Raw genomic sequence first — 13,923 nt, forward strand, 5'->3', positions numbered from 1 at the left:
TCTGCCCGCCGCGGTGGGTAGCCTCCTCTCCAGGGACCCGGGCGGGGAGGCAGAAGGAGGGCTGCGCACTCTCCCATGCCTGCCAGGGAGCAGACACCCAGGAATCCCAACCAAGTATTGAGCAGGGGTGGGTGGGGGGCAGCTCAGAGGCTTGACAACCTGCCGGCCGGGCCCCCGGGCCCCACATTTGCAAGCCCCAGCAGTACACGCTTATGGACACCAGCCCAGGCCCAGGATGCCAACTCATCCTCCCCCAATCCACACGAATTGACTAGTCACCGGTCCTTATTGAGCATGTCCTCTGTGCCAGGCTGTGTGCTGCATATGCCCTTATGACAACTCAATGCCGTAAGTGCTATTAGCTTTCCCCCTTTTTGTCCCCACTTTTTATAACCACTTTATTGAGGTGTAATTCACATGCCAAGTGTACAGTTCAGTGGTTTTTAGTATATCCACAAGGTTGTGCCACCATCACCAGGATCTAATTTTAGACTATTTCCATCACCCCAGAAAAAAAAAAAGCCGGTGCTCATTAGCAGTCACTCTCCATTCTCCCCGACCGACCCTCAGCCCTAGGCAATCACTAATTATTATTCACTTTGATGCTGAGAAAATGGAGGCTCAGAGAGGGTCAGTGATTTGAATGAGGTTACACAGCTGGTGAGAGATGGAACTGGGATTTGAACCCAGGTAGCGGAACTCTGGCGCCTGTATTCCATGAGGGACTGCCTGATGTCCTGGCTGCCTGGACACATGCAGGTGCCCTACCAGATGTTTCTAACAGCATGGGCTCAGGCGTGTATGAGCACTATCCAAACACATAAGCCCAGGTGGCAACACGCATGTCTCTCCCCAGGTACACTTGCAATTCCACATAGAAAAATTCACACCCCCCAGAAGGACAGCCAACCCCCACCCCCTTCTCCCTCAGCCAAGCTCCTGGAGGGGAGGGGTTGGCACAGGGACCGACAGCAACAAGGGAGCCAAAGTGGCCAGTGAGACCTGGGTGGTTTGGAGCTTTAAAATGAAGAATACCCATTATCTCCTGTAGCTGATAATTGTAACTGCAATAAAATGCCAACGCAACATTCCAGAACAGGTCCCTGCCCAGGTTGGGGCCACAGGCTGGGCCGTGGCCCCGGCGGTGAGGTAGCGAACTCAGCTCTCTGCATCGTGCTTTCTCTGTCTTTTCTTCTCTCTTTCCTTCTGTCTCTTTCTCACTCTCTTTTACTTCTACCCAGTTTCTCTTTCCCTTTTTCCCCTCCCACCTGCCTCTTTCTTCTCCACACACCCACTTTCCCACCCTAAAACAAAACAAAACAAAACAAAACAACCTTTTGTGACCATACTTTTGCACTTGAGAAATTAGGGAATTAATGTGAAACTGTTACTGTTCTGATAAGAGATACATACAAGGATGAGAGACAAAGGGGAAGGGAGAGAATGAGTCTGTTGGATTTGGTTTGGGGTTTTTTTTCCTCCTTCTTCCCTCTCCCTCCAAAGCGGAAGATCCGGCCGGGCCAGTTTGGATATTTATTAAGAAAAAGCCAAAGATAATTAACTTTTTTGTTTTTGTTTTGTTTGTGGGTGCCTCCCCTGCTGGCACTCCTGACTGCCTGGCAAATTAAACCTGCTCCCTGCTCCCGGGAGCTGGGCTGCCAGCAACTCGGCTACTGCCCGCCCTGAAACTGCCGGGCCCAGTGGCTGCCCACCCAGCCACCCACCTTGGGTTGGAGATCTAGGGTCACTTTATGCTACCACCGGTGCCACCTCCCCAGGCTCTTCTGACTCCAGGAGCAGCCTTAGAGAGTGGGGTAAGTGGCCTGGGATGGCGGGAGCTGAGAGAGGAGGGCCTACTATTGGGGTTATGGCCAACAGTTCCCTAAAAGGAAATGGGGGTGAAAGAGTGAGCTCTCCCATGAGGAAAGGGTAGTCCTTCTGGCCAGTTAAGCCGGTTGGCTTCCCAGAAGAGGGGAAGAACAGGGAATGAGCTGGAAGTGCAGGGAGAGGCCAGATTTGGGCCACGTCTATCCCCGGCTCTTCTCCCAGAAGGCTGGTACACTGCCAGGGCCCATGGCTCCTGGGAATGCTCTGGAGAAGGCTGGGGGCCACAGGACCATCCCATGATGTCTGGCTACCCTGGGCATCAGGCCCCGTCCTCCTCTCACCTCTGACCCAGCCCAGGCCATTTGGGGACCCGGCCGGGTGCCAGGAGAGCCGGCACCTGGGTCAGAAGCTGGCTGCCTCTGGTCTGCTGCCCCAGAACCGTGCAGAGCCCTGAGGCCAAGCTGTGACCTGGGCCCAAGCCATGTCCGTGGGCCAAGAAGGTGGCACTTATAGTCCTCGTTCTCGGTGGGGGACAAAGTTGAGGGCATCTGAGGAGCCGGGACAGCGAGTGAGTAGGAGGGTCCTCTCCAGGGCCTGGCCCAGCCCTGATGCTTGGGGGTGGAGGTGTGCTTTGCCCCTCTGCTAAATTAATGTGCCTCAGCCCCTTCCCTGACAGGGACGTCTCCCCTGCCCCCCTAGCTTCGTCCCCAAATGGGCAAGCAGGCATCAGTGCATGTGGTCCCTCCAGGTAGGGAACCTGCTCTGGAGCTGGGCACAGAGAGGAGGGCATCTTCCAGGGATTTTGCTGGCCCCCTTTTTTTTCTCTGAAATATAAGGATGAGCAATTTTTTTGGTTTCAATTTAGCATTGGAGAATTTTATAATTTAGTAATTAAAATCTCTGATAGGCTTTAGAAATTGCAGCTAATTGAATTTAATGGGAAGATGATTTTCAATTTTATTTGATTACCGGGACCCCTGGCATCGGTATTTATGGGAAAAAAATGGGAAATGTGCTGTGTGGGCTAAGATGGCATAATTGAATTAGGGATAATCGGATTTCTCCGTCATGAATTTCACTATAATTTTCCTATAATTTTCCATTAGATATCTAGTTTACAAATATTCACAAAGAAATGAAGCTCTTTCGGAATGGAGATTGCTGGCTAACAGGATTACGGGGCCGAGCGTGCGGCGGCTCTGCCAGCCCCTAAACCGCCATAATGCATTCCTTGTATCTGCCTTACATTTAGCTTGAGCCCGGCCTCAGCCCCTGGCTCTGCTAGGCCTCCCTGCCCTTTGTTTCCTCTTCATCCCGTCTTCCCTCAGCCCAGACACCGAAACCATCCAGGGCCCAGGACCTCTCTCACCCAGCCTCAGGCTAGCCCCGTCCCCTGTGCCAGGCGACGAGGCTCTTCGCTCTGTCTCCACCATCCTTCCCACCCACCCTTTGCTGACTTAGGGCTGTTTCTGACACTCTTCCGCTGTCCGCCCAGGAAGGGCACTCACACGCGGGCACACGGGCTCCCTCGCAGGTGCGAACATGCTGGCTTACAGGCACACACAGTCGTCTGGCCAAGGCTCCAGTGCCCTGGCCCAGTCGCCTCAGAGGGAACCAGTTTATTGGGATCCTGGGGTGGGGTGCAGGAACAAAAGGAGCTTTGTTCAAGTTTATGTGAAAGTTACGAATTCAAAGTGAGAGCAGATAAAGCATGAGATACCCAGTGTGTAAACAGGCTGCTGAGTGAGAAGGCCCCGGGCTCGGGAGGGAGAGAAAAAGAGTGGGCAAACCGGGGATGCGAAGATGCTGGGAGCCATCGAGGGAACCTGCCTGGGAAGAGCTGACAGGCTTCCTGAGACCTCTGCGAGGGGCCTGATGGTTGGCATGGCTGTGTAGGGCTCCTCGTTTTCCCTCGGGGATGGGGAGCATGAGGAGGAGGGCCTTGAGACCAGGAGGAGCTGTGGCTTTGGGCTTTCCATCCCTGGGGCCCTGGGCACAGAAACTGTGGCCTGGGCTCCGGGTTACAGGGGTGTTACCACATCAGGGTTCTCAAGGCAAAATGGGCCACAGGCTGAGGTGCCAGAGTCCTGGGCCTCTCCCCTTCACACAAAGGGAAAGAGATCGGGGGACCCCCGCCGTGGCATGGCCTGTGACTCACGTCTATGACCTCAAAGCCTCAGCCTTCTCAGGTCTCAGATCATAACACGCCAGGATGGCCTCACTTTCTGTGTGTCTCAGGAAGGAAGGCCCCTCACTCTTGGGCAACACTTCTTATGCCCGCAGTGGCTGATGGCAGCCATCATCTTGGCAGAGCTGAGGGTCTCTGGGCCGTTCCTGCCTCCCTCTACTACTGGCTGTGCTTGGGGGGCCCCCTCTAGTCCACCTTGCCTGCCCCCCCTTCCTTCCAGCTCTCTCAGTTCTACCCTTCAGCCATTCCTCTCCAGCCTTGATCCACCAGAGGTGCAAAGTTATTATGCAGCCAATCCTGTGGGCCCTGTGGTGGGTAACTGGCAGGCAGGCCCTTCCAGACCCTGACCACCATCCTCAGAAGCCCAGAAGGACATTCATAGGCAGCCCATAGGCCATGTGGGTATATATGCAGGGAGCTGCCCATAGGTGCATAGTTCAAATGCACCCAGAAATTCCCCTTTCACCCCTATGTCTTCAGGCTTCTGTCTACATCCCAGTTGCCCACATCAGGAAGCAGACACTCAGATTGGGATTTGGGTTGGACTGCCTGCTGTTACAACCCAAAGCTGTAAGCCTTGCTTTGGGGAGTCAGGGGTGGGAGTACCCAGAGGCATGTGTGTACCCCAGAGCAGTCGTGGAAGCCGCAGTGCCCTCTCTGAGATCCTGTGTGGGGAGCAGAAGCTCGTGGCCTCACTGCTTGATTGCCCTATGCCAGCAACATCTAGGAAACACTGGGCTTGGTTTGTTTAAGGAGCTCTGGTCACTTATTCAAGATTTTAGGGCTGGGGTACACTCAGAGCTCTTGGGCCTCTCCAGCTATTCATCCTCTGTAATGATGGGGCAGGCCTGAAGGGTAAAGGTTGTGTGACCACCGGAATGGGGGTTGCCAAGAAGGCATCAAGGAAGGCGGTCAGATGGGGAAGCAACGCTAACCTCCCTGTGAGGCCACTTGGAACTAAAGCGCAATTTAAGAAAAAGAAAAAAAGAAAGAACAAAAATAAGGGAAAAGTGGGAGAAACAGTAGATTGTTAAACTCCCTGACTTCTTTGCCCCGAGGCCTCCCTGGGCCTTTCCCTTTGCAAAATAGAAATATTGCAAAAACAATCCAGTGCCATTTTGCTGAACTTTGCCCAAAGAACAGAGAGCAGAAAGCCTGGGTTCTGAGCCCCTCATTGAAGTGTGGCCTCCCCTGAAACAGGATAGGGGAAGAAGGCAGCAGGCTGGGTGCAGGAGGGCCCGAGGGACAGCTGGGGACAGTGAAGTCCAGGTGTTTCACCTGCAAAACCTCCAGCTTCCTGCTCACCTGCCTGCTTCCTTCCTCGGCACCGCGCCCCCCGACCCGCCCACCTCCCCACCCCCACCCCCGTGGGTAATCTAGGTGACTAAAATTGAAGGAATCTCAACGTATCTGGCTTCAGCGGGAACTTCTGGGGACAGAAGGACCCATCAAAGTACTTTCTCTGAGGGTGAAAAGAGGGAAAGGAGAGAACAAGTTGCCTGGTCCAGCGATGAACTGGCAGGCAGGAAACGTGGCGATGTCCGAGGGGGCAGGCGGCAGGACACTGGCTCCTCGGTGGAGGGTTGTCTGGGCCCTGTCTGCCCGGGCCCTGCATGGGGTGTGGCGGAGGCAAGAGGGCGGGTTGGAAACCCAAGTGACAGCGCAGATCCGTGGTGGGGGCGCTCCTAGAACTCACAGCCAAGACGGGGTGAGAGAAGAGATGCTGCCCGGGCTGCGGAGCTGGGGGCTGAACTTCCGGGCAACAAAAGGAGTAGGAAGGTCCCGAAAGCAGAGACGTGGAGGGGACCTGGGTAGACCAGGGATCGGGGTGGGGTGGGGTGCCAGGGTGCATTTAAAGGCAAAGCCAAACCGAAGTGGCGGAACCCCGGGGGTCCCTGCACTCGTGAAGCCTGCGGGGGGCCACGGTGTGCGAAACACCGCGAGCCGCCGCGCGTGTTCCGCGGGACACCCATGCCCACTGCCCCCGAGTCTTTTCTCCTCACAACTAAAAAACACCACCAACAACAGGGATGAGGGAGGAAAGAAAGCCCCTGGTACCCCCGCACCCGAAACGCGAGGGGCGCGCGAGGGGGGAGCCGTGGAGTAAGGCTCAGTAGGCGCGACCCCGCGGCGCTCACACCTGAGCCCACCCGCGCCCAAAAGTTTGCTCGGCCGCGCGCGCCACGAGCCCTTGGCCGGCCGGCGCCGGAGAGTGAGTCCGCGCGCGGCCGCCATCGAGTCGCACTCGCGGGGCCGGAGCGCAGAGGGGAGCTTGCGAACGCGCGCCCGCCGGAGTCCGGCCAGAGTTGGCGCGGGCGCGCGAGAGCGGGCCGCCGGCTCCTCTCGGACCGCCGAGCCCCCGCCCGCCTCCCCGCTGCCGCCCGTCCCCGGCCGCAGAGTCCCCGCCTCCCTCTTCCCTCCGAAGTCTAAGGTTTGGGCAATCGCTGAGCCAATAAGGCTGGCCGCCCGGGCCGGTGCGCTGAAGTCGCGCGCGCTCGCGCTTGCGAGCGGGCGCCGGGCGGGGGCGCGCGTGTGAGCAGCGCGCGCGCGGCGAGCGGGAGAGGGGACCAGACGGAGGCGCGCGTGAGGGAGCGGGCGCGGGGCGGGCGAGCGCGAGCCCATTCACTCCGGCGTCCCGGCGGGCGGGCGCGCGCGGGCGCGCGGGCGCGGGCGGGCCGAGCTCTGCTCTTTCACCTGCCGGGGCGGCGCGGGCCCGGTCTGGAGGAGGCGGCGCCGCGGCCGCCCTGCCAATCACCTCGGCGCCTGGCAGCGCCCCCGGCCGCTCCCGCCCGCCCGCTCCCTCCTGCCAAACTGTTACCCTGAGTGTTACAGTCAGGAGCAATGACATCAGGGCTTTAAAACAACTTGTTATTCGGGGAGTAATCAGTTGCAATTAGGCATTAATTAAGTATTATGAAAGTTGATTATTTAAGTGAATTCGGCTTTCGACTCTCCGACTATGGTGAGTACCGGAGTGGGGCGGGGGAGGGCAGGGGGCGCCGCCGCGGGGCTCCGACCCGGGCGCTGGGCTGGGGGCGCGGCGCGGCGCGGCGCGGCTGGGCGGGGCGGGGGTGGCGGGTGCCTAGCCGGGCCGGGCGCGGGCGGGGGCGCCCCTCGGCTTCGCGGGCCGGCCGGGACCCCGGAGCCGGGCAGGGTCTATAAATAGTTTCTCTTTTAGTTTAATAAAGTCGAGAGCGGCGAGGAGCTGCTTTGAGTGTGCAATGCCGGAGCGCGAGAGCCAGCGGGGCGGGAGGGAGAAACTTTCGCTCTGCCTCCGGGTCCCCTTTCTCGTCGCTCCCCTCGTCCCGGGGACTTGACCGCTCCTCGATGGGGGGAGGGTGCGGAGAGCCGAGGGGGGAGGCTGGGGTGGGAAGTGGGGGGCACTGCGCGAGACTAAACAGATTTCTTTTCTTTCCTCTTCTTTTTTTGGCGATCCTCGAAGAGTTTGGGACCAAAGAGAGGAGAATGGATCTTGGTACAGGTACCGGCCGGTGGGAACCAGGGGGTGGCTCTTTCACTTTTCTTTCGGTTCTTTTACGGAAGTTATTATTTTTAGCCCAATGAGGTAGCAGCTGAGCAGGGGGTGGGGGCTGGCCTGGAGAGGGTCTGGTGCCGGCTGCGCTTCTCGCCCTGGTTTCTGGATTGCGAGGCTTTTGATGATATTATTGTTATTATTTGTTACTTGCTTAGTGACTGTGACTAATTTGATGTTTGTCATTATGAAAGAACAGAGAGGAGCGGGAGCTGGGGGGCACCCAGAGAGAGGATTTAGGGGTTTTTTGTGGGGTTTTTTTTTTGTTCTCCGTGTTTTTTGAATGGCTGCGTGTTTTTTCTGTACCTTTTTTCCCCCAGGAAAGATCTCTATGTGTCTGGCTGTGGGGTGTGTGTTTTTATTTTTTTAGTGGGGGGGTTGGTTTAGTTTTTGAAAGCAGCGTCCTGTTGGGAAAGGTGGTTAGTCTGGTTTCGGGGCGACTGTCTCAAGGTAAAGGAATTTAATTTATTTGGGACAAGGCCTTGTCGGATGAACAAGCTGCTTATTATGGCTAATGAGTGTTTTTCACCTGAGAACCCGTGGGATGAGGCGGCTGTTATCAGTTCAAAGTGAGGGGCCCAGGACTTGCTCCCATCCCCCTTAGCCCCCACCCTGGGAGAGGGTAGACCAGACCAACTACTCAATTTGGACGTCTGGGTTTTGGGGTGCCTAGCATGGCACCTAGTTTAGGGTTCCAGATAGCATAGTGCTGGCCTGGAGCAGAGTTTATCCTGAGATTTTGGTGTTTTATTGGTTTTAATCTAATTGTATCAACACTTCTTTTCCCATCTGAGTCTAGAATGATGGTTTGCTTTAAATTCCTCAAGACTTCCCATTAGCCCTCTGTATTGAAATAGAATTTTGACCCGGACCCTCATCCTAGGCACTGTCTTCTTCCTAAATGTTTTAAAATCTGTGCTAAACATGTTGATAATTCCTGGAGATTGATCTCTGAACCCTTCTGTTTCACTTATGGAAGGTGGTATGGGTCAGAGTTGTTGTTTATAATGGCCCAAGTCCATGGCATTGCCCCTTGGGACAACATTTGACCTTTTGAAGTCAAAAGGGAGTGGGCAGAGAGGGCAGGAGGCAGCACTGGGGGGCCCAGTGACAGGACAAGGCAGCCGGCGTTGGGAAGGAGGGAGATGTGTTTGTGGGGGAGGGAGTATTAAGACTGTGTTCTGCCAGGTGTGATCTTGGTGAATCCCATGTGGAGGTCCACACGACCTCTGTGCCCAGGAAGGGTGCGACACCCCCTGCTGGGCAAAGTGGTTAAGGTGTCTGAGGCCAGGGCTGCCACCCTGCCCCTCCCTGCCCTTCCCTCCCACAGAGAAGCAGCCCGCCCCCACCTCTAATCAAGTGTCTCATCAACTCCCTCTCAGGCCCCACCCCTTTTCTTTAGAAACAGGGGCCCCCACCCATCCCAGCTGAGAAGCAGACCTTATACGTGGACCGGTGGTGGCAATGCACTGCCCCCTACTCGGGCACATGATCCTGTGCTTGTGGGTGGGCACAGGTGACCCAGGCATTACCTAGCTGGAAGTTGGGTCCTCTTCCTCTTCCTCCATCCAACCCCGATGGCAGCTGGAGCTGGCCTCCATCCTGCCCCCTTACATCAGCCTGCTCTTGGGGCACACTCCAAAGCCCTTCCATAGGGTATCCCCAACTGGAGAGAGGGCCTGCTGGGCCTGTGGGTGGCAGAATCTCTTGTCCCACTTACTTGTCCCTGCACTCTAGAGACAGACTCTGGGAACTTTTCCTGGAAGTTAGAAGGGCCCCTGAGGTCAGCTGGTTCCTCCTGTAGCTGGAGCAGGGCACTCTCAGCAGGACCCAGGCCTGGGCTCTGGCCACTCAGTGAGGGGAGGTCCAGGGTGTCAAAGTTCTGACTGTTTCCTGGAGGAGTCATCTGGTGATACCATCTCAGCTTTTTCTTTGAACTTGGAAGTTTCACTTAATCTCAGGACTTCAGAAGAAAAGCACTTTTTCCCCTCTTCACAAAAAAAGGGAAGCAGGTGGGAACTCTGAGATCCCCTCTGAGCCTGTCTCTGGACTCACTCCATCTCATCTTTCATCGACTTCTTGAATGTACTTCGGCTCACAGCCAAGGCCAGGGACCTCATTTCTGGCCTGGGCTCATTTCTGGTGTGGTGAGGGGCTCTCTTCTTTGAGGCCATCTCGGGCAGCTAGCACTGTACAAGGCTGGAGACACAGGCCCCAAAGGGTTGCTGGCACCAGGGGCCCAGTAAACATTGGATTGTGGGTTAACATCACCTCCAGCTTTGGACAGGTCTAAGGAAGCACTCCAGCCATAAGTAACTCAGTGGTGGGAGAACCGTGGGTTCACCCGGGGGGTACCTCAAGCAGGACTTCAAGGCCCTCGGGGACCATGTGGACCCCTTTACTTCCACCATAGTTCAGCCAAGGGCTGGATCAATCTGGACGTCTTTAGCAATAAAAAATGCCGATGTCGTCCTAATTCACCAGGCCCCGAGATGACAGCAAATTTACATTTTTTAATTAAACTAGCAGCCAGTTTTTATGAGAGGGGGTTGGGTTATGCAAATCAAATGGTTGTGTACGGAAGATTAGGAGAGTTTGGGAATAAATTCCACAAATGCTAATAAAAAAAAAAAGAGGAAAGAGAAAGAAAGGGAGGGAGGGAGGAGAGAGAGGAAGAGAGGAGGACATAGTTCCATTAGGCCCTTTTAGAGTGATTTCCCTGGGGGAGGGAGCCAGGAGGGGGAGGGGAGGAAGAAGGAAGCTTTCAGACACAGGTGAATCCAGGCTGCACTTGGGAGGCTCCCCAGGATTAGGCCCCACTAGGCTGATTCCCAAGCCCTGAGAAAGCCTGGAGGCCAGGGTGAAAATGATTTTGAAACAGCGGTTAAGCTTTAAGAAGGAACTTGTGCCCTTGATTCTTGAGAATCTAGTTGTAAGTGCCCCCCAGCTCCCTAGGGAGATCCTGAGAAGATGGGGAGGGGCTCTCCAGGGCTGGAGCTGTCCATCAGAGGACCCAAGGTGGACTCTTCCAGGTAAAGGGCAAAATGGGCAAGAGAGCAAGTTCAAAGGGATGACCAGGGACCCCAGCGGGAACCACGAGGGCCAGCACTGCACACTGAGCTGTGCGGCTGCCGCTGTGTCGTCAGGGTGAGTCAGGGGAGGTATCAGTGCTGCTCACTGAACCAGGCCTGCTTCTTTTCCCCTGGGATCAGCTCAGCTGGGACTCTAGACCCAGATCCCCTTTCATGGCATACAAACCCCCGTGTTGTATCCTGGCCATGGGCTCTGTTGGGGATGAGGCCAGGAGTGATGGGGTCAAGGGAGGCTGAGACAGATTGGCTTAGTAGCCTAGTTCTTGGAGTGGAATAGTGTAGTGGCCATGTGCTTCGAGGATTCAGTCTCAAGGAAGGAGAGGAAAGGCTGCAGACTTCTTCCAGGCAGTATCTGACCCCAGAGAGGCCCCTGCTGGGTCTGAGTGTCAGACCACCGCTAGACTCTCAGGACTGTTGTGAGCCACTGGTTGAAGGCCAGGGCCTTGCCAGGAGTGGAGGCGTCTAGGAACCTTGCTGGCTGTGGTTACACTTTCACCTGGATGTACACTGGGGACTGGGAAGGTTTTTGTGGTGTGTCTGAAGGAAGAGATTCCATGCCGGGCTTGGGGCAGAGCAAGTTGTTCTCGGTTTTCCTTTGTCGAGCCTTTACTTGGCCAGATACACCCACTTGACCAGTCTAAGTTGGGCCCAGTCCCTACCAACTGTCAGGTTGAGCACCGGTTTTGCCAGTCTGCTGCAAGGGGTAGGTGCTTTGGTGCCATCTTGGCAGGAAGGAGCAGTCAGAGCCAAGCACAGACTGGGCCGCCTCGGAAGTTGAGGGTTTCCTGGTACCATTCAAGCAGAGGCTGGCTGTGACATTTGGAGGGACACAAGCATCAGGTGACCTTTAAGGTCTCTGGTTCTCTGACTCCCAACCTAATTTTGCCGAGAGAGTTCAGTGGGACACCCTGGGGAGGGGTTGAGTAGACCTGCTCTTCGTAAGAAAGCATTTGAGAGAGGCAGCTGTGGGTTGCGAAGTGGCCTCTTGAACCAACCCCGGCACTAGTTATGTGATATCAGAGCATTACTCTGGATCAAAAGCCTGGCGTAGCTATTCTCCTTCAACAGGAGACAGAGGCAGTGAGGGCAGGTCTGAAAGAGCCCTCGGGGGACCCCATCACAGGCCCTTTTTCTCTTTGGGATCAACCAGACGAACCCATTAAGTCTCCCCTCTAAGAAGGGCACTGGGGCCAGCTAGTCAGTCCTCTCTGGGCCGGTCTTCCCCCATCCCCCACGGCCGGGGAATCTGGCCAAGTTGCAGCTTGGGTTTTTTTATGATGGAAAAATAAAATAAATGGAGGCACCTTTGGAGGGCTGAGTCACGCAGCAGCATCTCCTCATTAAAGCTGCTGCCCCTGGCTCGAGTCCCTGGGCAGGGGATGGGGTGGGGCCCCAGAGGCTCTGGGCCTGGACTCCTCTTCCTAGACCTGGCAGGTTAGTGATGCACCCACCCCCGCTCGGGCACCGTCCTCTGCCTGGCCCAGCATTCTTAGAATATAGTCAGGCCACTTTTTCACACACACACACACACACACACACACACACCTGCTCCCCACCCCTAACACCAGCCCCCAAGGCCTGTCCTTTACACTGCCCTCCCCGCACTGGTTTTCAGACCTTGACCACCTGGTGCTGCCACACCCCCTCCTGCTCCTCCTTGTCCTTCTCCTCCTCCTCATCTTCAGGGGGAAGGAAGTTGCTCTGTAGTAATTACAGCCTGTGGGTCCCCACGGCAGGCAGCAGCTGTTCCAGGGTAGCTGGGCCAGGGTTCAGGGGGAGGAGATGGCAGTGGAGGAGGGCTGGTGGTCCCAGGGAGTAGAGGGGGAAGGGGCCACTTCTTGGGGATGGGTTGGGACAGGGGGCAGCTTGGTGGTCCAGTGCTCACCCCTCTGGCTGTCTGACCACGGCATAGCATCCTCATAACCTCGACCCACGAGGACATACTGGTGACCCCCAGAAGTGGAGGAAACCCCAGACAGGTAGTGGGGCCTGCAGTTCTTAGTAAGCACTGGGGAGCATCCGCTATAGGAGCTGAAACAGTGAAGGCCACCTGGTCCTTCCCAGCTTTCTGGGATCTGCCTGGTAGAGGGAGACAGGTGTGTTTACCTGTCCCACCAGGCAGTGGAGCGCCCGATCAGAGAGCGCAGGGAGTTTTGTGAAGGAGTGGCCTTTGAACTTGATAAAGGATGGGAGGTATTGGGACAGATGGAGATGGGTGACGATGTTTCCTGTGTCACCCACGCCTTCCAGACTTCCGCCAGTCCCTTGCCTCTCTTGCCTCGTACTCTTCACTCTCCTCTACCTCGCCCCTCCCCCAACCTGAAGAGCAGAACTCTTGCTTCCCATTGTGCAACCATAATTTTCTGCCCTTTTTGGCCCAGGCCACCCAGATCCCTAAAGCCAGGCCCTCCTGCCTACCTTCTTGCCCCTCCCCCTTTGCAGCCTCACACCCAGTTGGCCCTGGAAGGAGATAAGAGATCAGAGCTTGGCCAGGGGCCTGCTGCTCTGAGGACCTGGCTATACCCATGACATTGGTGTGTCAGAGCAGCACTCAGACTACTGTGCCCTCCCCCAGGAGGCCAAGGCCAGGAGCCCTGCCTTCTGCTGCTGCTGCTGCTCATAATGGTAACCATTAAAGTTAGCTCGGCAACCATGTCTCCTCCAGTGCGCGGTCCAGGGTCGGCCCCGTGCCTTCCCACCGTTAGTGCTGGTGGAATGGGTTGATTGATGTGCCTCTCCAGGTTCTGATTGGGGGCAGCGGGAGGCGGGCAGGAAACACTTGGCTGATTGCCTTGGGACCTGAGCTTTGGCTCCTCCAGAGCTTTCTAGGCCTGGTTTACAGGAAGGAGTGGGGCTGGGATGAGGGATGACCTGAGGGGGAAAGTGGGCATGAGGATGAAGACAGGCAGCAAGTGGTTGACAGGGGTCCCATTAACTCCTAGCCATGACTGTGGTTTGGGGTGGGGAGGTCACACACCCACAATCTGCTGCCCTGGAGGGGACCGGGGGCAGTAGCCAATGGAGGGCCTGGGACTCTCCTCTGCCTCCTCCCTTGCCTGTCTCTGTCTCCCCCAGCAGAAACCTCACCGTGGCATGTCCATCTTCTCTAGGTCCTGCCCCCCAGGCCCAGGACCCCTCCACCTGGGTAGATGCAGTGCCTGGAGTGAGGCCAGAAAGCAGGGGTGGCGTGTACCAAGGCCCACCCCAGCCCTTCTGCCCCTGGCGTGGTGGTTTCAGCTGCTCCTGCACTGGCTCTGGGGTCTGTTCTTAGCTTCCCACGGGGT

At 56.5% G+C, this 13,923-nt stretch overlaps 1 protein-coding gene across 3 annotated transcripts in view; it reads left to right on the top strand.

Moving 5' to 3' along the window:
- Window positions 1–13,923, top strand: part of CASZ1 (castor zinc finger 1) — a 152,136-nt gene that overhangs the window by 91,295 nt on the left and 46,918 nt on the right. For 2 of the 3 annotated variants that reach the window (XM_052653500.1, XM_052653501.1), the window contains one exon: window positions 7,458–7,496. In XM_052653500.1, coding sequence (XP_052509460.1) covers window positions 7,481–7,496 — 16 coding nt within the window. In that variant the 5' untranslated portion in view covers window positions 7,458–7,480. Of the gene's footprint in view, window positions 1–6,846; window positions 6,978–7,457; window positions 7,497–13,923 lie in introns of those variants that run through there. The other variant, XM_052653499.1, reaches the window with a different exon arrangement.

Source organism: Budorcas taxicolor, chromosome 16, assembly GCF_023091745.1.
Source record: "Budorcas taxicolor isolate Tak-1 chromosome 16, Takin1.1, whole genome shotgun sequence".
NCBI classification, from domain to species: Eukaryota; Metazoa; Chordata; class Mammalia; order Artiodactyla; family Bovidae; genus Budorcas; species Budorcas taxicolor.